The 24615-nt window shown below is 43.8% G+C and overlaps 1 protein-coding gene across 6 annotated transcripts in view; it reads left to right on the top strand.

Annotated features, from left to right (window-relative positions):
- Positions 1 to 24615, top strand: part of LOC122556549 (polypeptide N-acetylgalactosaminyltransferase-like 6) — a 533679-nt gene that overhangs the window by 483652 nt on the left and 25412 nt on the right. For all 6 annotated transcript variants that reach the window (XM_043703364.1, XM_043703374.1, XM_043703355.1 and 3 more), the window contains exon 4: positions 16562 to 16700. In XM_043703364.1, the coding sequence (XP_043559299.1) occupies positions 16562 to 16700 (139 nt within the window). The remainder of the gene's footprint in view (positions 1 to 16561; positions 16701 to 24615) is intronic.

Here is a 24615-nt window from a genome sequence, read left to right as displayed (position 1 = left end):
TCTGTGGCTTTAGCAAGTGTAACAACCCGTCACAAGCAGTGGTCGGCACTGCTGCCTCACAGCACCAGGGACACAGGTTCGATTCCACCCTTGGGTGACTGACTGTGTGGAGTCTGCACATTCTCCTCGTGTCTGCATAGGTTTCCAATGTGTACTTTGGTTTCCTTTCACAGTCCAAAGATGTGCAGGTTAGGTGCATTGGTCATAATCAATGAGGGGTTGTGAGGATAGGGTGGGGTACCTGGGAGTTAGCTCTTTGTAGGGTCGGTGCAGATTCGATAAGCCGAGTGGCTGCTTTCTGCACTGTAGAGATTCTATGATGCTCTGATTCATCTGAGTAATTGAAATACATTGTAAATAGGTGAGACTCCAGCTCTGATCCCTGTGGACTCTGTTCTCACATCTTGCAATGTGAAAATGACCCATTTGTCCTTCGAGTACTTTGAAGGCAAATTAGATAGATTCTTGATAAACAAAGGGCTGAAAGGATGTTAGGGGCAGGCAGGAACATGAAGTACCCACACCAGCCTTAACCTTATTGAGTGATACAGTAGGCTCGATGGACCAAATGGCCTACTCCTCAGATTACATTACAGTGTGGAAACAGGCCCTTCGGCCCAACAAGTCCACACCGACCCGCCGAAGCGAACCCACCCATACCCCTACATTTACCACTTACCTAACACTACGGGCAATTTAGCATGGCCAATTCACCTGACCCTGCACATCTTTGTGACTGTGGGAGGAAACCGGAGCAGCCGGAGGAAACCCACGCAGACACGTGGAGAATGTGCAAACTCCACACAGTCAGTCACCTGAGGCGGGAATTGAACCCGGATCTCTGGCGCTGTGAGGCAACAGTGCTAACCACTGTGCCACCGTGCCGCCCTCCTAATTCATATGTTTGTATGTACTATCTGTCTCCTGTGGGAAACTGCGCTCACCATATAAAGGAGGCCATTCGCTGTTGTATCCGTACTGACACTACGAAAGAGTTGTCCAATTTAATCCCACAGCCAACATTTTGTGTTTGAACTTGTTTAAGTAAGTGTTATGCAATCTTAGCAATTAGGAGCAGAACAAGTCTATTGGCCTTATGATCTTGGTTCACTATTCAGTAAGATTACGGCTATCTGTTTGCATTTTGAATTCCACATTTGGTTCCCTTACAACAAGTTATTTATCTTGGACTTATACATGTTCAATGACGTGTCTCAAACAGCTTCTGAAGAAGCAAGTTCCAGTAGAAAACCAAAATAAATCCCATCTTTATCCGAATATGATACCTGTTGTTTTTAAACAGTACACCATGGCTCTGGACTCACCCGCAAAAGAAAACATCTATCCACTTGCAAAATAAAAACTGAAAGAACTGTGGACGCTGCAAATCCGAAACACAATCAGAAATTGCTGGAAAGGCTGAGCAGGTCTGGCAGCATCTGTGGAGAGAGATCGGAATTAACGTTTCGGGTCCGGTGACCCTTCCTCAATATTGACGGTAGCTAGGAGAATGTCAGTTTTTGTACAGAAGATAGGGTGGGGGTCGTGGGAATAAGGAGTAAATGATAGATAGGGATAGAGCCCTAAGAGAGAGAAAATCAGTTGCACAGACAAAGGAGTGGATAACGATCTGGCTGGTAGGGTTAATGGGGACTGTTAGTGACTAATCATGGGCTCTGTGTAATAGTAGACCATTGTTAGCCACTAAGAGTCCCCTTTAATAGCTATTCATCCTCCTAGCTGGATTGTTATCCACTGCTTTGTCTGTTCAACTGTTCTTCTCTCTCTCTTTGAGCTCTATCCCCACCTATTGCTTACTCCTTACCCCTCTGTCCACCTTATCCGCATATAAACCAACATTTCCCTAACTACCATCAGTTCTAAGGAAGGGCCATTAACACTGATTCCTCTTCATAGATGCTGCCAGACCCAGCTGAGCTTTTCCAATAATTTCTGTTCTTGTTTCTTTCTATATCCACATGGCTAAGACTGTTCAGGATCTTATACACTTTAATCAAGCTACTCTTCACTGTTTTGAACAGTAATGGAAATGCATCTAGCCCTGTTCAATCTTTTCTCATAAGGCATCAATTCTTTAAATGTCTTCTGAAGTGCCTTCAGTGTATTGTTAAAAGAATGCATGCGATATTTGAGATGTACCATGTACCATAGATTCATTAAGCATAAAAACAGGCATTTCGGCCTACCATGTCCATGCCAACCAACAAACACCAAACTACATTAATCCAATCTACCTACACTCTATTGCCTTTTATGTTCCAGCTTTTCAAGTGCTCATCCAGATGCTTCTTAAATGTCAGAATATCTATCTCCACCAACTGGTCTTAGACACATCTGCTGTAGCGAAAAGATTTATGCCTCTCATAATTTTTTTATGCTTCAATCAGACTTCTCACAAGCCTCCTCTGTTCCAGGGCAAACAAACCCTGACTATCCAGTCTCTCCTCATAACCAACACTTTCCATCCCAGGCAACATCCTGGTGAATCTCCTCTGCACCCCCTCTAATGCAATCACATCCTCTTGAAATCAGTGTAGCAATCAGAACTGCACGCAGTGTTCCATCTATAGCCTAACTAATAATCTATAAAGTTGCAATGAGAGTTCCCTCTTCCTATCTTCTATGCCCCAGCTAATGAAGACAAGCATCTCACATGCCTTCCTCACCGCCCTGCCAACTTGTAATGACACCTTCAGGGATCAATGGACTTGTACACCAAGATTCCTTTGTTTCACAGTACTCCTAGGGACCTACCAATCATTGTGTAAATCCTTCCCTGATTAGACTTCCCAAAATGCATTACCTAGGTTCTCACCAGTGTCCTATGAAGCACAACATAAGTACTTCGATGTTCAATTCTGTTGCAAGAAAGAGGATTCTTGATTGTGTGCCGTACTTGTATTCTAAACTTTTAAGAGTCATGCACTAGAACACCTCAATCCCTCTGCACCTTTAGATTGTCACTATTTTTCAATTAATTAAAACTCTGCTTTTCCACGCTTCCTGACAAAGTGAACAACTTCACATTTTCCCATATCATTTGGTTTGATTTATTTATTGTCACATGTACCAAAGTACAAGTGAAAAGCTTTGATTTGCCAGATTTTAGCTCACTTAATGAACCGATCTTTGACCTCATGTGCTCTTCACAATATAGTTTCCTACTGTTATGATCCCTGCTGATGGTAATACTGGACATGGCAGGTCCCATTATTGCCCATACACTAAACTAGCCCGAACCCTATTCTTCCTCATTACATTGATGTTTTCCAAATATCCATCTATAATCTCTTTAATAATCAGGGTTAATACTTTCCCCATAGCAAACATCAAGCTATGCAGCTAATAGTCCTGTTTTCTTCCTTGAATAGCAGAGTTAAAATTTCCATCTGATGGGATCTTTCCAACATTTAATTAATTAGCCATCTCTTATAAAATCTTACGATGAAGCCACCTGAGCCCAGGGACTTGTCAGCTACAGAGCCATGATTTACTTACTCTTTTCCTTTTTTTAAGTATCTGTAAAAATTCATCTTCTTGTTTTTTTTCTCACATTCTCAGCTAGCTTCTCTTCATGTTCTAATTCATTTCTCCTGACGAATCATTTTGGTCATTCCCTGCTCTTCTTTAGATACAGTCCAAAGTTGAACTGCAGATTGAAACTTTCAAAGGCATTTGTTTCTGTCATCCTCTCAGGTGATGCCTTCTAAATATTAGCAATCCTCTATCTGAAAAATTAATCTCCCCATTTCCCATACACTTCTTCTGCCAGTGAGTATAATTCCATGGCCTCCCATGACTGATCCTCTTCCTCTATCTGCAAAACCAGAAGATGCAGGAAGCTGGTCAGTCTGGAAAGAAAATGTTTTGTTTTGGATATGTATTGAGTCATATAGATTTATAACACAGACAAAAAGACCTTTCAGATCATCGAGCCTGTGCTAGTGAGAAGTAACCATCTAACTACTCTTGTAGTAATGTAATAGTGTAGAATTTGGCTATTGTAGAAAGAAGATGCATGTTGTCAACGTTTTAGATCTTTCATCAGGACAGTTTGCAAGAAATGCTAATGATCTACCTTTATACTCTCATACAGGATAAATGTTGTTTTCCCTTTACACTGGCATTTCTTGTGAATTATCCTGATGTATGCAAGACAAAACGCTTTGACAAAATGGATATTTCTTTTAAGAAACGCTCAAGCATTTCTGTCCACGCGAAAGTCTGAGGCTGCCGGAGACAATTGGAACTTTCAAGACGGAGATTGATGCTTTTTTCAGATAAGAGGTTTCAAGGGATATAATCATAGGCTGGCAGATGAAGTAAAGGTGGAGATGAGTCATGATCCAATTGGACTGCTGAACAAGTCCAAGAGAGCAAAATGTCTGTTTCAAATGTTCCTGGAGTATCAATTAAGGAAACTAATACACCAAATCCGGAACCATCCTACCTGATCCAATGATTCTTATCTCTGAAGTTCTGTAGAACATAATATTTTATGTTGGGACAGTTGTGCCTGTGGATGTATTATTTGAAAGAGCACCATTAGACGAGTTTCCACCATGAATATTGTTACAACTGAGGTTGAAGGATCATTTCTTGTCCCAATCCTTCACTGGTCACAAGAAATGTTGTGTTTTTTTTAAATTCAATGCTGAGATGAGGGTGTTGTTCAGTAGGCCCTTCCTAATTGTCCATAGGGCAGTTATAAGTTAACCATGTTGCTGTTGTTTTGGTGTCACATGTAGGCCAGACCAGGTAAGGAATGCAGTTTCCCTGCCTATAGGACATTAGTGAAACAGTTAGTTTAACCAGATTAGTTAGTTTAACTAGGATGACAATACAGCTATTTATATAGGTTTCAGCTTGTATCTGGTTTAGTCTACAGGCATAGTAAGTTTATCACAAATAAAACATACTCAAACAGGCAAGGGAAAATGGTTGACAACCTTCTTTCCTGAAGAAGGGCTTATGCCCAAAACGTCGATTCTTCTGCTCCTTGGATGCTGCCTGACCTGCTGCGCTTTTCCAGCAACACATTTTTCAGAAAATTGTTGACAAAAAGGGTTTAGACTGTGCAATGATATAAATAACTTAAATTCTAACAACATTAATATGAGGCAAATACACAAACTAGACAAACAATGGTCAGCCATGCCACGGAACACATCAAAATGTAGTTGCCATAGCAACAGATCCCATGGATTTCTCAATAATCTGCCCCATTCTGGCAGACACTGTCAGTAACATTGTGGGTCATTAATTCTCCTTGAAACTTCATGAGGAATTTCAGTTGTTCACTTTTGATGACCTAACTTTGAATCATTCTCTGGAGCTGCTTGGTCATGGACAATGCTTATGTATGTTCTGGGGCCTCATGTTCCTTTCCTGGGATTACTCTCACCTAATGCTGAAAACTACGCTCCAGCATTCACTCGCAGGCACAATCCAGCATTTTTTTTTACAGACAGCTAGCTTCAACAAACTGATACTGCCACTGTATTTTATTCCTGAGCTCTAACCTAGTTCAGCTGTACAATGAAGAGCTTATGCCCGAAACATCGATTCTCCTGCTCCTCGGATGTTGCCTGACCTGCTGTGCTTTTCCAGCACCACACTTTTGACAACTCCACAATGGGAATACTCGCCCTTGCTTGCATCTGCATTGAACTATTAATGGAACATGGTTTCTTCTTCGTTCGACATTGCCAAGGCATTTCCTGAACTCTGATTCCAACATTTAGCTACACACGGGAATTTCTTCCTAAGACCTGACTACACAGAACAATCCTCACCTGTTACTGAGCACCAACTGTATTATTACAGACTCTTGGAACATCTTCCTGAGTTCTGACTACATAGAGCTAATGGCTTTCAGTTTGTTCCTCATTGGCGCGGTTTAATAACTTTTTTTCAAAATGGAGTTTATCTTCGTCTTTACGAAACCACAATTGACTGTGACCCTGGAGCTGTTCTTCAATAACCCTTTTGAACTGTGTTTTTTTTTAAAATTCACTCATGGGAAGTAGATGTTACTGGCTGGGCTAACATTTATTGCACATCCCTTCGTACCCTTGAAAAGGTGGTGCTGAACTGCCTTCTTGAACCGCTGCAGTCCCTATGCTTTAGGTAGATCCACAATGCCCTTTAGGGAGGGAATTCCAGGATTTTGACTCAGTTTCAGTGAAGGAACAGTGATATTTTTCCAAGGCAGGATAGTGAGTGGCTTGGAGGGGAATTTGCAGAGGGTGATGTTCGCATGTTTCTATTGCCCTTGTCCTTTCAGATGGAAGTGATTGTGGGTTTGGAAAGTCCCATCCAAGCATCTTCAATGAATTTCTGCAGTGCCTTTTGGAGATAGTACATGCTGCTGCTACTGAGCATCAGTGGTGGAGGGAGTGGATGCTTGTGGATGCAGTGCTAATCAAACAGGCTACTTTGTCCTGGATGGCGTCAAGCTTCTTGAGTGTTGTTGGAGGTGCATTCATCCAGGCAAATGGGGAGTATTCTGTCACACTCCTGACTCTGGTTTCCAGCATCTTCAGTCCTTGTTTTTACCCTCTTATTGGAGATGGTCATTGTCTGGCATTTGTGTGGCAAGAATATTACTTGCCACTTCTCAGGCCAAGCCTGGATATTGTCCCGATCTTGTTGCATTTGGACAAGGACTGCTTCAGTATCTACAGAGTCGGGAATGACTCTGAATATTGTGCATCAGAGAACATCCCCACTTCTGACCTTATGATGGAGGAAAGGTCACTGATGAATCAGCTGAAGATGGTTAGAGCTAGGATGCTACTTTGAGGACCTCCTGCAGAGATATCCTGAAACTGATGACTAACCTCCAACAATTATAATCATATTCCAATTTGCCAGGTATGACTACAACCAGCAGAGAGTTTGCCCCCTGTCACCCACTGATTCCAGGTTTGCTAGGGCCCCTTGATACCACACTCAGTCAAATATGGTCTCAATATCAAGGGCTGTCACTCTCACCTCACCTTTGGAATTTAGCTCTTTTGTCCATGTTTGAACCAAGAGTGTAATGAGGTCACGAGCTGAGTGGCCCTGATGGAACCCAAACATGCCTTCACTGAGCAGGTTATTGCTGAGCAGGTACTGAGCCAAGATTAGAGTGGTGCTGGAAAAGCACAGCAGGTCAGGCAGCATCCGAGGAGCAGGAAAATCAACGTTTTGGGCAAAAGCCCTTCGTCAGGAATGAGGCTGGGAGCCTCGGGGGTGGAGGAATAAATGTGAGGGGGTTGAAGCTGGGGAGAAGGTAGCTGAGAGTGCACAAGGTGAATGGAGGTGGGGTAAAGATGATAGGTCGGAGAGGAGGGTGGAGCGGTTAGGTGGGAAGGAAGATTGACAGGTAGGCCAAGTCATGAGGACAGTGCTGGCAGGTTGGAACTGGGCTAAGGTGGGGGTGAGGGAAAATGAGGAAACTGGTGAAGTCCACATTGTTGCCATGGGGTTGGAGGGTCCCCAGGTAGAAGATAAGAAGTTCTTCCTCCAGACGTCGAGTGGTGAGAGAGTGGCGATGGAGGAGGCCCAGGACCTGCATGTCTTTGGCAAAATTGGGAGGGGGAGTTGAAATGTTTGCCCACGGGGCAGTGGGGTTGATTGGTGTTGCCTGACCACACTGTCGATGACACCTTCCATCACTTTACTGATGCACAAATATGCTTGGTTTGAAATTTAGCAGTAGAACATGTAATAAATAGTAGCACAAACATAATGGATGAAAAGTTTAAAGTCAAAGTGTTACTTAGCCAGGAACTGCTGTAGCTCATCAAGCAACGTTCTCGAAGTGAATGGCATTTTGACCAAGTTTCAGCAGGGAATTCCAAAGTGTAAGAGTTAGACAGCTAAGGATAAGATAGCGAATGATGGAGCAATGTGAATCACAAATGCTCAAGAGGGCAGAATTAGTTGAGCACCAATATTTCTGCTTTGTAGAACTGGAGGAGATTACAGAGATATAGCGAGGAAATATGTACGGTTGAAATAATCTTGCATAAGGGTTGATGAATATTTGGAACACATTGTATAGGGAGGAGATATTGTGGCTGACAACATCAGTAATTTGAAGAGGGAATTGAACTGGTAAAATTGATAGATACAGGTGGTGAATTGGGTATTCTGTTGGTCAGATAAACTGCAGTAGTATTCTCAGTGCTTTCCGATGGTGCAAAGTTAATTTTGACAAATTGGATCTAAAAGAGAACAGATTTCACCTGGTGTTTCGGAGGAATTAACTTGACAGATTGAACAGTCAGCTCATTTTTTCTCAACACACCAACGTTCAGTCTGTGTTTCCATAAGTTCTTGATTTTTTTATTATATCAATAAATCAGAATCCGAGTGCAAGTCAAAACCAAGAAAAGAAATTAAGCTGAGGGGAAATTTAGAGGTCCCCGTGAAGGGCAACATTGCCCATTCGTAATGTGAATCTGGTCTGAGTACGTGTACACAAATAAAAAAATTAAGATTTGTGGTTGTGTTCAGCTGGTCACAACATCAGGAAGTCCCTGGAGTATTTTCAAACAAATGCAGTACTTTTGTAGTGTAGTCAAAGTTTTCAAGTAGGAAATATGACAGTGAATACTTCGATGTATGTTAAATTTGACTTTCCTTTTCCCCCTTCCCTCATTAACCCCATTAGCCTCAATGCATTAAGATTTCTGTCACTGTCTACCTGTCCCTTAACCTACTGACATTTCTTTTCTTTGGGGTAATGACTTCCAACACCCATTCTTTCCTTCCAATTGCTGCACTTTTTCACCAAGACCATGTCTAGGTGAGTCCCTTAATTATAATTTTGTGAGATAGGCAGAAAATTGACAAATAGCATCTTAAATGCATTAATCTCTGGATTACTCCCACTGCCAAGTGCAAATGAGCACAGAAATAGAAGGATAAGACAGATGTCTGCGGCAGTTCAAAGCCCTCCTACTTAAAACGTTTCTCAAGGACCTCAACTCTGGTCAGGTCCAACCTGTCCAGCTTGTACAGATGACATCTTCCCAGAGCCACTCCCAGTGTCCTAAGAATCCAATGCCCCGTGCCATCTTTCCAGCCACACTGCTGTATCCTACTTCTGGACTTACTTTCATGTGACACGAAAGTAATCGGAAGATTACAGATTTGATTGCTAACTTTCTCCTTAGAGTCATAGAGGTGTACAGCAAGGAAACAGACTCTTCGGTACCAGATATCCAAAATTAATCTAGTCCCATTTGTCAGCATTTAGCCCATATCCCCCTAAACCTTCCTGTTCATATCCCCTTCCAGATACTTTTTAAATGTTATAATTGTACCAGCCTCCACCACTTCCTTTGGCAGCTCATTCCATAAGTGGATCCTTAGGACCTTTTAAATGTTTCCCCTTTCACCTTAAACTTATGACTCCCCACCCCTAAGAAAAGACCTTGACTATCCACCGTATCTGTGCCTATCCAGAATTGAATGCAGTATTCCAAAAGTAGCTCTCCAAACTCTGATTGCAGGACCACTTCCCCCTTCCTACCTAACTTATTGGTACCAACATGGACCATGACCTCTGGCTGTTCACTTTACCCCAGGGGGATATTCTATAGTCACTCTTCAATTCTAACACCATGGAGTCAACATTACCATCCTGGAGTCACATCTAAGGACACATTTGTCTGTTCCCTTAACTAATGAGTCACTTTTGTTCCTCCTTTCCTCTTCCTTCCCTCCCATGCAGTTGGGCTGCTCATGAAGCCAGATGCTCAGTTTCTACTGCATTGTCCTGAGCAACCAATGCACCCATCAGATCCCAAACTGATCTGTGAGTGGGGCCCCAGGAGATTCCTGACTACCTGCCTGTTTCTCTTGGGTTGCCCAGTGGTCACCCATTCCCTTTCTTCCTCCAGTCCTTTAGGCTGCAGCAGGACCCCCTCTCTAAACTTGCTATCCATCTAATACTTAAGTTCATAATGTATGAAAGTGTCTCCAAGTTTCTGCACCTGAAAGCGCATTCTGTACATATGTCTTCTTGGACCTCATTAGGGACATTGCACCTATTATCAGTCACACTTTCCACTCAACCAACCTGAGCTGCCATGTCTTAAACTGAAACTTACTTCCTTGTTCTCCATTGGTCTCCGTTGGTATAAGGAAGGCTGTAGATGCATTGGAAGCAGTTCAAAGAAAGTTCACACGATAAATACATGAGCTGAGTGTGTTGTTTATGAGGAATGCTTGGACAGGCTCAGCTAGAGTTTAGAAGATAAGGGCTGAAAATGTGTTGCTGGAAAAGCGCAGCAGGTCAGGCAGCATCCAGGGAGCAGGAGAATCGACGTTTCGGGCATGAGCCTGAAGAAGGGCTTATGTCTGAAATGCCGATTCTCCTGCTCCTTGGATGCTGCCTGACCTGCTGCGCTTTTCCAGCAACACATTTTCAGCTCTGATCTCCAGCATCTGCAGTCCTCACTTTCTCCTCTTTAGAAGATAAGGTGCAACTTGATTGAAGCATGTAACATTACGAGGACAAAGGACTCTAGAACTGTGAATCACCATTTAAAAATAAGCATCGTCCATTTAAGACAGTGATGAGGCAAACCTTTTCTTTCTTACAGATAGTCATCTTTGGAAATCTGTCCCTCAAAAGGCTGTGGATATACGATCTTTGAATATTTTTATGGCAAGGTTAGACAGATTTTTAGTGAACAAGGAAGTGGAATATTATTGGATTAAGATGGAATGGGGAGTTGAGGTTACCATCAAAATAGCCATGATCTTATTTAGTATTGGAGCTGGCTCGTGGGCCAGCTCCTTCATCATACATTTGTCTGCTGTCCTTGACTGCAAGAATCATGGCTGACTACTCTGTACTATTAGAAGCATTATCTTTTGAGTGAGATGGTGACATTTTACAATGGATATGAAAGTTCCTATGTCTCTATTTGTAGAATAGAGGATTCTCTCTAGTGACCTGACCAATATCTTTTATTCCTTCAATCGAAATAAGCGAAAAAAGAAATTGTCTGATCATTGTTGTACTCAATCCAGCAGTTCTATTTCCTGTATTATGACAGTGGCTACACAGTAAAGCTTCATTGATTAGATTACTTACAGTGTAGAAACAGACCCTTCGGCCCAACAAGTCCACACCGACCCACCAAAGTGTAACCCACCCAGACCCATTCCCCTACATTTACCCCTTCACCTAACACTACGGGCAATTTAGCATGGCCAATTCACCTAACCTGCACATTTTGTTTTGGATTGTGGGAGGAAACCGGAGCAAACCCACGCCAACACGGGGAGAATGTGCAAACTCCACACAGTTAGTCGCCTGAGGCAGGAATTGAACCCGGGTATCTGGTGCTGTGAGGCAACAGTGCTAACGACTGTGCCACCGTGCCACCTACGGTGAAGCATTTCAGGATGTCCTGTGGTTGTAATTGGAGCTACATAAAGTTTTTGTCATATGTAGACAGGATGGTGAAGAAGACTTTAAGCATGCCTGCTTTCATTATTCAGACCTTTGAGTATCTGAGTTGGGAAATCATGTTCAGTTTGTACTAGATATTGAAGTTTCTGCTGGAGTGCTGCATACTGTCTGGTTTCTCTGTTCTAGGAAGGATATTATCGAGGTTGAGAAGGTTCAGAAGTGATTTGCCAGGAGGTTGAAAGGAATGGAAGGTTTGAGTTATAAGGAGAGAGGCTGAATAGGCTGGGGCTTTTTTTCACTGGAGCATGGGAAGTTGATGGTGATCTTGTAGAGGTTTATAAAATAATGAGGGATGTCGATAAAGTGAATGGCAGGTGTCTTCTCCACAGGTTGGGGGATTTCAAGACTGAGGGGCATGTTAAGGTGAGAGGATAAATATTTTAAAAAGGCATGGGGGGCAATTTTATTACGCAGAGAGTGGTTCGTGTGTGGAATGAACTTCCGGGGAAATGGTGGGTGCGGGTACAGTCACAATGTTTAAAAAGACAGTTAGATAAGTACATGAATAGGAAAGTTTGGGAGGGAGATGGGCCAGGCACAGACAGGTGAGACTAGTTTAGTTTGGGATTATGGTTGGCATAGACTAGTTGGACTGAAGGGTCTGTTGCTGTTTTGTATGACTCAATGACTCTATATGAAAAAAATTTTCTTTTGAGTCAATGAGCTTGAGAAATGTATTGTAGGTCAATGATTGGTCAGCCGTGACAGGAGATCAGAACTCAGATTTAAAGCTGAGGCTGAAGCTTTGTCATCTTTTTCAACACAGACGTACGGGAGAGATGTTTATCTTTGTATAAGTTTAGCTTAATGCCGGGCAGTGTGAAATCAGATTTCCAATTCCCTTGGTGTTCCAAGTTTTTCGAATGTATTTACTTCAAATAACAGGCAAGAAATGCTGAGGACATTAAAATAGAACCAAAACAAAACCTCTTTCTTTGCTATTAGCAAAAGTAGTTGAGGTAGGAGAAAGGCTCTAAGATTTGGGACAGGAAGTGATGGGAGTTGGCTTCAATTAGCAATCCTTATCTGTAAGGACAATTCTATCAAGAACCTTCATGATCTCAAATGATTGTTTGTCCTTAGCCAAAGAGCAGAGAGTCTTTTTATCATAGTACACAGTTACAATTTTTAATCAGGACTGTTGACTGCAGATCCTTCAATCCCAATTAAGACTATAAGAGCATAAGATGGGACCCCTTTTGGATACAATGGTGCCGTGGGGGAGATTTATAAAAAAAGAAAGACGAAAGGGGGAAGAAAAGAAAAAAAGGAGGGAACAAAAGAGAAAGAGCAGAGGATGTAGTAGTAGAAGTAGGCCAATCAGCCAATGATTCTACTCCATCATTCAATCACATTATGACTGATTTTAATTCATTAATCTCCATTTAATTGGTATTCAGCACCTCTGTTCTTCCTGCAAAAGTGCATCATCTCATATTGTACTCTGTGTGTCAAGTTTTTACCCATCGCTTAACCTCTGTGTGTCCCTCTGCAGACTCATTATGTCAGTCTCACCACTTGCCTTCCCACCTATTTTTGTGTCATTGACAAATGTGGCTACAGTCCATTCACTTCCCTCATCCAAGTCGTTAGTGTATATTGTAAATAATTGTGGCCCCAGCACTCATCCCTGTGGCACTGAACTCATTACAGGCTGTCAGCCTGAAAATAAGAGAAAGTGAGGTCTGCAGATGCTGGAGATCAGGGTCGAGAGTGTGGTGCTGGAAAAGCACAGCAGGTCAGACAGCCTCCGAGGAGCAGGAGAATCAACCTTCCTGAAGGGCTTATGCCCGAAACGTTGATTTTCTGCTCCTCAGATGCTGCCTGACCTGCTGTGCTTTTCCAGCACCATACTCTCAACCGTCATCCTGAAAGTGCCCTCTTATCCCAACACGCTGTCTTCTGTTCGTTAGCTAATCCTCTATCTATGCTTTGTATTCATAAACTGAAGATGTTAATTTTAAGGACTGTAATTGGAAATCTTCACCAGTCACTGATCACCTTCTTCCCTGCATACACATTGCTCAGAGATTTATGACATTTCTCTCACTACAGATAGAACTTTCGATCGCCACCTTTCATCTACTTCCACTTGCCTCTCGTTCTGGAGAATTTCTTTCCTGCAATGGACCTTAGTTAAAGCACCCCTGCTCCTTTTTGTTTTCAGTTTCGACTTTGAACCAAATTTTCAAGAGCAGTCCTTCAGTGACTCACTCAGACTTTGTCTTACTCTGCTGCAATCCTATACTGACTGTGCTCCTCACTAACCATGCAGTACATGTACCGCCATTCCTACACTGTCCACAAGTTGAGAACCTGGAATTCCCTTCCTGCTCACAGCACAGGTGTCCCAACCCCACAAGGAGTGCAGCAGTTCAAGAAGGCAGCTCACCATCACCTTTTTAAGGGCATGGAGAGATAGATGGTCAGTGACATCCAGTGAAGGCATGAATACAGTTAAATTGGACCCATTTAGCCACAGAGGAGGTCAAGCATGAGGCAAACAGGTGGGAAAATTTACACCCCTCACCCTTTTTGCTGACTTTGTACCACACACCATCAATAGCCATTCCCCCCCCCCCGTCATTGAGCTAGTTTCCTGGAATTGGAATAAGGGTGTGGATGAAGGGTGAGCAGAAGAGTTATTTACCCACTGTTAGCGCCAGGTAGCCAATAGGATGGGTTAAAGACCACTCGGTGCATGTTGTTGGAGACAGAATAGAATTTCCTAGTTGACATATTAGAAACATAAAGAGGTCATTCAGCCCATCGAGTCTGCACCGACCCTCCAAACAGCATCCCACCCTATTCCCATAACCCCACATTTACCACGGCTAACTCACCGAGCCTGCACATCCCTGGATACCACCTGAGGCCTCTGGGACTGGGCCAACTGCCGAGGAACAACCTCCAGGTCTCTCACCATGGAGCTCACACTCCAAAAAGGCTTGAAAGGCCTCTGCAACTTCCAGGCTCCACATGCAACGATAGATCAGTCTGTGGAGGGGCATCCCAGCCCACCCCATACTCCCTTACAATGATGAAGGAAATTGAGGACTGCAAATGTTGGACAGTCAGAGTCGAAAAGTGTGGCACTGGAAAAGCACAGCAGGTCTGGCAGCATCAGAGGAGCAGGAGAGTTGACGTTTCGGGCATTCCTGATAAAGGGCTTATGCCCGAAACGTCGACTCTCCTGCTCCTCGGATGCTGCCTGACTGCTGTGTTTCTCCAGCACCACACTTTTTAACTCCGTCATAATGATGACCCAGCTGCTGGATCTAGTTTTTCATTTAAGTATTTAAGATGTTGGAAAAGGTTGCCTCCATGAGAACATAAGAACGAGGAGCAAGAGTAGGCCGCTCAGCCCCTTGAGCCTGATCCACCATTTATTACGATCATGACAGATCTCCTCTCAGCCTCAACTCCACTTTCCTCCCCATTCTCCACAACCCCCTAACTCATTACTGATTAGAAATCCTTCTATCCCTTCCCTGAATTTATCCAGTATCCTGGCATCTACCACTCTCTGGAGAAATGAATTCCATAGATTCATGACCCTTTGAAAGAAGTAATTTCTCCTCATCTCGATCTTACCTGAAGCCATGACCTCTTATTCCAGATTGTTCCACAGAGGGAAACATCCTCTCTACATCTACTTTGCCAATCCATTTTTGCATTTAATAAATAAGCTATAAATAGACTATAAGATTAGATTCCTTATAGTGTAGAAACAGGCCCTTTGGCCCCACAAGTCCACACTGACCCTTTGAAGAGTAACCCACCCAGACCCATTTTCCCTCTGACTAATGCACCTAACACTATGAGCAATTTAGCATGGCCAATTCACCTGACCTGCACGTCTTTGGACTGTGGGAGGAAACCCACACAGATACGGGGAGAACGTGCAAACTCCACACACAAAAGCACCCAAGGCTAGAATCGAACCTGGGTCCCTGGTGCTATGAGGCAGCAGTGCTAACCACAGAGCCACCGTGCTGCCTGTTCCTATGGCCTACTCTGGTATTCCTATATAAATATAGGAACAGGAGTAGGCCATTCGGCCTCTTAAACCTGCTCTGCTATGCAATAGGTTTGTAGCTGATCTGACATTCCCCATTTTCCTGCCCTTTTCCCATAACCTTTGATTTCCTTAGTGGTTGAGAATCTATCTCTTCTCATTCTGCTGAACTTTAGTGAATATAGACCTCAACTGCTCAATCCCTCCCATCATCTAATTTAATACCACTTTCCAGCACTATTCCGATATTCCTTGATGTGTTTAATATCTAGAAATCTATCAATCTCTGTCTTGACAGGACTGACCCTCCACAGTCACCTGGGGTCAAGAATTCCAAAGATATAAACATTGATAATAGGAGCAATTGCAGGCCTTTCATCCTGCTACCCCATTCAACATGATCATGGGTGATCATCCACCTCAGCATAGTGTCCATGCCTTCTCCCGAGACCTTTTGTTTCCTTCAGCCCAAAGAATGATGTCTTACTCCTTCTTGAAAACATTCAATGTGTTGGGCTCATCTGCCTTCTGTTAGAGATTAAAAAACTGCAGATGCTGGATTCCAAGGTAGACAAGCAGGAGGCTGGAAGAACACAACAAGCCAGTCAGCATCAGGAGGTGGTGAAGTCAGTGTTTCAGGTACAACCCTTCAAGGAGGACTATACCCGAAATGTTGATTTCTCCACCTCCTGAAGCTACTTAGCTTGCTGTGTTCTTCCAGCTTCTTGCTTGCCCACCACTTTCTGTGGCAGAGAATTCCATGGTCCTCCTTTGGTTAGCCTTGGGATGTTTTACAATATCGTCATTTGCCGTATCAGTGCAAGGTACTGCCACTGCTGCCTATCAGAGGACTGATTCTGCCCTTCAAGGTCTATTCAGACAGCAGCATCCACAGAAAATCAAGGGGATCCTGTCACTAGCCAGTGCGGCATTTGTTACCTTCCCCAGCTCACTGTTCCATACAGGTTGCTTGAAAAGCAGAATCTCAGTCAGGGAGCAATTTGTCAAGCACAGACTGGTGATCTCCATCTTTGTTGCAGGAAAGGGTGAACATGGGAAGCCTTACCCACTGACGGAGGAGGATCAGTCTGACTCAGCGTACAGGGAAAACGGTTTCAACATTTATGTGAGCAACAGCATTGCCCTGGACCGCTCACTGCCTGACATCCGACATCCAAAGTAAGTGCATTGAAGGAAACATCCGAGGGCATCCTGAAAGGGGAGGGTGATGAGTTTGAAGTCATGGTTTACGTTGGTACCAGTGATATGGGCAAAGTGAGAAATGAGGTCTTACATCAAGAATTCAGGGAGCTAAGCGGTAGATTAAAAGGCAGGACCTCAATGTTGTGTTCTCAGGATTAGTCCCACTGCCACATAGTGGCCAGTTTAGAAATAGGAAAATAGAAGAGATGAAGACATGGCTCACGAGTTGGTGCAAGAGGAAGGGTTTTAGATTCCTGGATCATTGGTACAGTTTTTGGGGAAGTTGGGGTGTGTACAAACAGGATGGTCTAAACCACATTGGGATCAACATCCTTCGGGATAGGTTTGCTCATGCTGTTGAGAGGAGTTTGACCTAGTCTGGGAGGGGAGAGTGACACAGAACATCAATGACACAGAGGCACGTCATGCTACAGCAAAGGAAGCAGGTCAGAGATGCTTCAGCCATGTTCAGTGTCAGGAGAGTAAGGCGAGGCTGGCTGGTCTTTAATGAGAGGAGTATAATAGGTAAGATTGATGAGTTAAAGACGTGAATTGTGGAAGTGTGATATTGCTGCCATGACAGAAACAGGGTTGAGGGAATGGCAGGACTGGCAACTCAGCATTCCAGGGCATCGGATCTTTAGGCTAGACAGAGGAGGGTATGAAAGGGGTGATGGTGTAGCACTATTACTTAAGGAGTCAATTACTGCAATAAGGAGAGATGCTACTTTGGATGGACCCTCAAACAAAGCTTTGTGGATAGAACTTAGGAATGTTAAGGGGCAGCCACTTTACTGGGAGTGAACTATAGGCTCCCAAAGAGTCAATGGGAGGTAGAGGAGCAAATATGTAGTTCATAGAGCTGTGTAAGAGTATTAATCATGTAATTATACCAGAGGAATTCAACTTTGCGAACATAAATTGGGAGAGTCATAGTGTTAAGGGTTTAGAAGGGAAGGATTTCTTGAAATGTATCTAGGGGAGTGTTTTGTATCAATATATAGAAGGCCCAACAAGCGACAGCACAGTGTGGGATCTCGTTCTGGGAAAAGAAGATGGACAAGTGGTCGAAGTGGCAGTGAGGGAACATGTAACCACATGATGATATGGTTCAAATTTGTAATGGTTAAGGAAAAGTCTGGCCGCAAAAGATGGCTTGAGTTTGGGGGGAGGCAGATTTTGTTAATATAAAACAGAATCTGGCCGCAGTTGAATGGAAACAGCTCCTTGCAGGTAAGTCTACATCAGAGCAGTGGGGGACATTCAAAATGAGCTGGGGACAGTATTGGTCCAACATGTACCTTTCAGGGCAGCAGTAAGTTCAGAGAACCCTGGACGTCTAGGATAATTCAGGACTGGATGAGGAAGAAGAGAAAAGCTGTGAGCAAGCCCAAAGGGAGAAATTCAGCTGCAGTCTGAGAGGAATACAGAAAGTGCAAGATGGAGCTTAAGAAAGAAATTAGTAGAGCAAAAAGGGGGCATGAGAAAGGACTTGCAAATGAGATTAGGGAGAATCCTAAGGTAATTTAAAAATACATTAAAGGGAACAGGTTAACCAGGGAAAGAGTACAGCCCATTGCAGATCAAGGTGCAAACTGTGAAGCCACAAGGTAATGGAAGAGTTTTAAATGGAAAAGGAGAATGTAGGAATGGAATTCAGGAAAAGGGACTGTGTGGAACTTGCACAGTTTGACATAGGAAATGGGGAGTTATTATCTGTCAGGATTAAAAATGGACAAATCCCCTGGCCTGGATGAAATTGCATCCCAGGCTGCTGTGGGAGGGGAGGCAGGAAATTGCAGGGGCTCTGACACAAATCTTTAATTCCCCTCTGGCCACAGGGTAAGTGCCAGAGGGCTGGAGGATGGCTAATGTGGTTCCACTTTTTAAGGATGGTCGAGATGAACCAGGAAATTACAGGCGGGTGACTCTCAATGTCAGCGGTTGGGAAACTATTGGGGAAAAATTCTGAAGGAGAGAATTAATATTCACTTGGAAAGGCATGGGTTAATTAGTGGTAGTCAGCTTGACTTTGTCAGAGGGAGGTCATGCCTGACACATTTGTTAGAATTTTTCAAGAGTGTGATCAAGTGTGTGGATGAGGGAAGTTCAGTTGATGTAGTTTATATGGAATTTACTAAAGCTTTTGACAAGATGCCACATGGGAGACTGATTGAGAAGGTTAAAACACATAGAATTCAGTGAAACTTGGTGAGATGGATCAGCAACTGGCTTAGTAGCAGGAAACAAAGTGGAAGGCTGTTCAAGTGACTGGAGGCTGGTGTCCAGCAGTGTGCCCACAGGGATGAGTACTGAGATCTTCATTGTTCGATATATACTTAAATGATATAGATGAAAATGTTAGGGAATGTGAAGCAAGTTTGCAAATGATACTAAGATTGGAAAGTTGATCAATAGTGAAGAAGGTGGTTGTAAGTTTCAGGAAGATACAGATGGGTTGGTCAAATGGGCAGACCAGTAGCAGATGGTATTCAACCCTGATAAGTGCAAGATGATGCACTTATGAAGAAGAAACAAGATATGGGAGTATTTAATAAATGGCAGGACACAGGGTAGCTCAGAGGAATAGAAGGATCTTGGAGTAATTATTCACAGATTCCTGAAGTCAACAAAGCACATGAATAGGGCAGTTAAGAGATATATCGAACACTTGCTTTCATCAGTCATGGTATAGAGTGTCAGGGCAAAGAGGTAATGTTGGAATTGTATGCAGTGCTGGTCAGGACACAACTGGAGTATTGTGTGCAGTTCCAGTCACCTCAGTACAGGAAGGATGTGAGAGCATGAGAGGGGGTATAGACGAGGTTCACTAGGATGTTGCCTGGGATGAAGCAATTGAGCTATCAGGCGAGACTAAATAGGCTTGGATTGTTTTGTTTTGAGCAGCAAAGAGTGAGGTGGGGCATAAAATCATAGAATCCCCACAGGGCGAAAGAGACCATTAGGCCCATTGAGTCTGCATAAACCCGCCGGAGAGCGACTCACCCAGACCCTTTCCCCATAACCCTGAATTTGCCATGACTAGTCCACCTCAGCTGCACATCCTGGACACGGCAATTTAATGGAGCCAACTGCACATAAAGTCACAGAGTCATAGAACTGGACAGCTTGAAAACAGACCCTTCAATCCAACTTGTCCTTGCCGAGTAAATTAGTCTAATCCCATTTGCCATCATTTGGTCCATATCCCTCTAAATCCTACCTATTCATATACTTATCCAGATGCCTTTTAAATGCTGTGATTGTACCAGCCATACTTCCTCTGGCAGCTCATTCCATACAAGTACCATCCTCTGCATGAAAAGGTTGCCCCTTTTAGATCTTTCCCCTCTCACCCTAAACCTATGCCCTGTAGTTTTGGATTCCACTTCCCTGGGAAAAAGACCTTGGTTATTCACCCTATCCATACCCCTCATGATTGAATAAACCTCTATAAGGTCACCCCTCAGCCTCCAATGCTGCAGGGAAAACAGCCCCAGCCTGTTCAGCCTCTCCCTATGGCTCAAATCCTCCAACCCAGACAGTAACATTATAAATCTTTTCTGAATCCTTTCAAGTTTCACAGCATGTGTAAGATTATGGGGGGGTATGGACAGGGTGAATAGATGGCTGCCATTCTACCTGGTTGAGAGGTGAAACACAAGAGGGCATGATTTTCGGGTAAGGGTTGGAATGGGAATTTGGGAGAAAACCTTTTCACTCAGTGGGTGGTGGGAATCTGGAATCCACTGCCTGGGAAGGTGATAGAGGCTGGACTTCTTAGAATATTTAAAAATTATTTTGGTACGCACTTCAAATATTATAACTTTCAACAATATGGGACGATTGCAGGAAATTGGGATTAGCGCACCTTTAATGGTAGTTTAGATGGGCCGAAGAGCCTTCTCTGCGCTGTATGACTCTATGAGGTGCTTCAATGGCCTGGATACTTACTGTGTGATTTCTAAAATAAAGAACAAAAGAACCTTACAGTGCAGGAACAGGCCTTTCCGCCCTCCAAGCCTGCACTGATCCAAATCCTCTATCTGAACCTGTTGCCATTTTCTAAGGATCTGTATCCCTCTGCTCCCTGCCCATTCATGTATCTGTCTAGATATATCTTAAATGATGCTATCGTTCCACTGGCATAGCGTTCTAGGCCCCCACCACCCTCTGTGTAAAGAACTTTTCACATATATCTCCCCTAAATCTTTCCCCTCTCGCTTTGAACTCATGATCCCTAGTAATTGAGTCCCTGACTCTCAGAAAAAAGCTTCTTGCTATCCACCCTGTCTATACCTCTTATGATTTTGTAGACCTCACTCAGGTCCCCCCTCAACCTCTGTCTTTCTAATGAAAATAATCCGAATCTATTCAATTTCTCTTCATAGCTAGCACCCTCCATATCAGCAACATCCTGGTGAACCTCCTCCACAAACTCTCCAAAGCATCCACATCCTTTTTGAAATGTGGTGATCAGAACTTTACACAATGTTCCAAATGCAGCCGAACCAAAGTCCTATACAACTGTAACATGACCTGGCAACTCTTGTACTCAATACCCCATCCAATGAAGGAAAGTATGCCGTATGCCTTCTTGACCACTTTACTGACCTGCATTACCAGCTTTAGGGAACAATGGACCTGAATCCCCCAGATCTCTCTGTACATCAATTTTCCCCAGGACTTTTCCATTTACCGTATAGTTTGCTCTTGAATTGGAACTTCCAAAATGCATCACCTCGCATTTGCCCGGATTGAATTCCATTTGCCATTTAGAGTCACAGAGATGTACAGCATGGAAACAGACCCTTCGGTCCAACTCGTCCATGCCGACCAGCTATTCCAAACCAATCTAGTCCCACCTGCCGGCACCCAGCCCATATCACTCCAAACTCTTCCTATTCATATACCCATCCAGATGCCTCTTAAATGCTACAATTGTACCAGCCTCCATCACTTCCTCTGGCAGCTCATTCCATACCACCCTCTGCATGAAAGAATTGCCCTTTAGGTCTCTTTTATATCTTTCCCCTCTCACCCTAAACCTACGCCCTCGAGTTCTCGACTCCCCGATCCCAGGGAAAAGACTATGTCTATTTATCCTATCCATGCCCCTCACGATTTTATAAACCTCTATAAGTCACCCCTCAGCCTCTGACGCTCCAGGGAAAACAGCCCCAGCCTGTTCAGCCTCTCCCTATAGGTCAAATCCTCCAACCCTGGCAACATCCTTGTAAATCTTTTCTGAACCCTTTCAAGTTTCACAATATCCTTCCGATAGGAAGGAGACCAGATTTGCACACAATATTCCAAAAGTTCTCTGACCATCTCTCCAATCTATCCATATTCTGCTGTATTCTCTGACAGTTCCCTTCACTGTCTGCTATTCCACCAATCTTGGTGTCATCTGCAAACCTGCTAATCAGGCAACTCCAAATCATTTATATATATATATATATCACAAACAACAGTGGTCCCAGCACGATTCCCTGTGGATCACCACTGGTTATAGGCCTCCATTCTGAGAAACTCCCTTCCACTACTACTCTTTATCTCCTGCTGCCCAGCCGTTCTCTCTCCATCTAACTAGTACACCCTGGACCATATGCCACTTCACCTTCTCCATCGGCCAACCGTGGGGAACCTTATCAAACGCCTGACTAAATTCCATGTATATGTCATCTACAGCCCTTCCCCCATCAATCAACTTTGTCACCTCCTCAAAGAATTCTATTAGATCTGTAAGACATAACATTCCCCACACAAACCATGCTGCCCATTACTGACAAACCCATTTCCTTCCAAATGGGAATAGATCTTATCCCTCAGTATCTTCTCCAGTAGCTTCCCTACCACTGACATGAGGCTCACTGGTCTGTAATTACCTGGAGTATCCCTGCTACCCTTCTTATACAATGGGACACCATGAGCAATTCTCCAGTCCTCCGGGACTTCATCCATGTTCAAAGACACTGCAAAGATATCTGTTAAAGCCCCAACTATTTCCTCTCTCGCTTCCCTCCTTAACTTGGGATAGATCCCATCCAGACCTGGGGACTTGTCTACCTTAATGCCTTTTAGAATACCCAAAACTTCCTCCCTCCATTCCAAACTTGACCTAGAGTGCTCAAAGATCTATCTGTAACCTCAACATCTGTCATGTCCCTCTTCTCAGTGAATACTATACAAAGTACTCATTAAGAATCTCACCCATTTTTCCTGACTCCATGCATAACTTCCCTCCTTTGTCCTTGAGTGGGCCAACCCTTTCTCTAGTTACCCTCTTGCTCCTTACATATGAAAAAAAGGCTTTGGGATTTTCCTGTTTACTAAAGTATCTCATGACCGCTTTTAGCCCTCTTAATTCCTCATTTCAGATTAGTCATACATTCCCGATATTCTTCCAAAGCTTTGTCTGTCTTCAGTTGCCTAGACCTTATGCACCCATCCTTTTTCCTCTTAGCCAGTCTCACAATTTCACCTGTCAGCCATGGTTCCCTAACCTTGCCATTTTGATCCCTCATTTTCACAGGAACATGCATCTCCTGAACTCGAATCAACCTCTCTTTAAAAGCCTCCCACATATCGAATGTGGATTTCCCTCCAAACAGCTGCCCCCAATCTACATTTCCCAGCTCCTGCCAAATTTTGATACAATTGGCCTTCCCCCAAATTAGCACTCTTCCTTTAGGATTATTTTCGTCATTGTCCATGAGTATTCTAAAACTTATGGAATTATGATCACTATTCCCAAAGTAATCCCCTACTGAAACATCAACCACCTGGTCGGGCTCATTCCCCAACACCAGGTCCAGTATGGCCCCTTCCCGAGTTGGACGATTTACAAACTGCTCTAGAAAACCCTTCTGGATGCTCCTTAAGAATTCTGCTCCATCTAGACCTTTAATACGAAGTAAATCCCAGTCAATATTGGTAAAATTAAAATCTCCTATCACCGCCATCTTCTGGCTCCTACATCTTTCTATAATCTGTACATATTTGCACCTCTATCTCATGTTTGCTGTTGGGAGGCCTGTAGTACAGCCCTAACATTGTTACTGCACCCTTCCTATTTCTGAGCTCTGCCCATATTGCCTCACTGCTCGAGTCTTCCATCATGCCCTCCTTCAGCACAGCTGTGATATCTTCTCTGACCTGTAATGCATCTCCTCAACCCCTTTTACCTTCCACTCTATCACTCCTATTCTGAATAGCGCGTGGCACTGGTCATACTTTTTAACTTGGCTCCAACTCCCTAAATTCTGCTTGTAGGACCTCATCCCATTGTTTTATCTTTATTGTTTGTGCCTATATGCACCATGACAACTGGCTGTTCACCCTACCTCTTGAGAATGTTCTGCAGCCAATCTGAGACATCCCTGACTCGTGCACCTGGGAGGCAACATACCATTCAGGAGTCTTGTTTTTGACCACAGAACCACCTATCTGCTTCCATTACAATTGAATCCCTACAACTATAGTCCTTCCACTCTTTTTCCTGCCCTTCTGTACAGCAGAGCCAGCCGCAGTGCCATGAACCTGGCTACTGCTACCTTCCCCTGGTGAGCCAGTCCCCCCAAATGTATCCACAATGGTATACCTGTTTTGGAGGGAAATGACCGCAGGGGACACCTGCACTGCCTTTCTGCTCTTTCTCTGCCTTTTTGGTCACCCATTGCCTTTCTCCCTTGGTAATCTTAATCTACGGTGTGACCAATTCACTAAACGTGCTATCCAAAACCCCCTCAGCATCGCGTACGCTCCAAAGTGAGTCCTCCGCAGCTCCAGAGCTGTCATGCAGTCTAACCAGCTGCAACTGGTCACACTTCCTGCATGTGAAGGAGTCAGGGACATCAGCTGTGTCTCTGAGCTCCCACATGGAGCAAGA

Source organism: Chiloscyllium plagiosum, chromosome 2 (genome assembly GCF_004010195.1).
Source record: "Chiloscyllium plagiosum isolate BGI_BamShark_2017 chromosome 2, ASM401019v2, whole genome shotgun sequence".
In the NCBI taxonomy this organism is placed as follows: domain Eukaryota; kingdom Metazoa; phylum Chordata; class Chondrichthyes; order Orectolobiformes; family Hemiscylliidae; genus Chiloscyllium; species Chiloscyllium plagiosum.
This window is presented reverse-complemented; position numbering and strand designations above follow the sequence as displayed.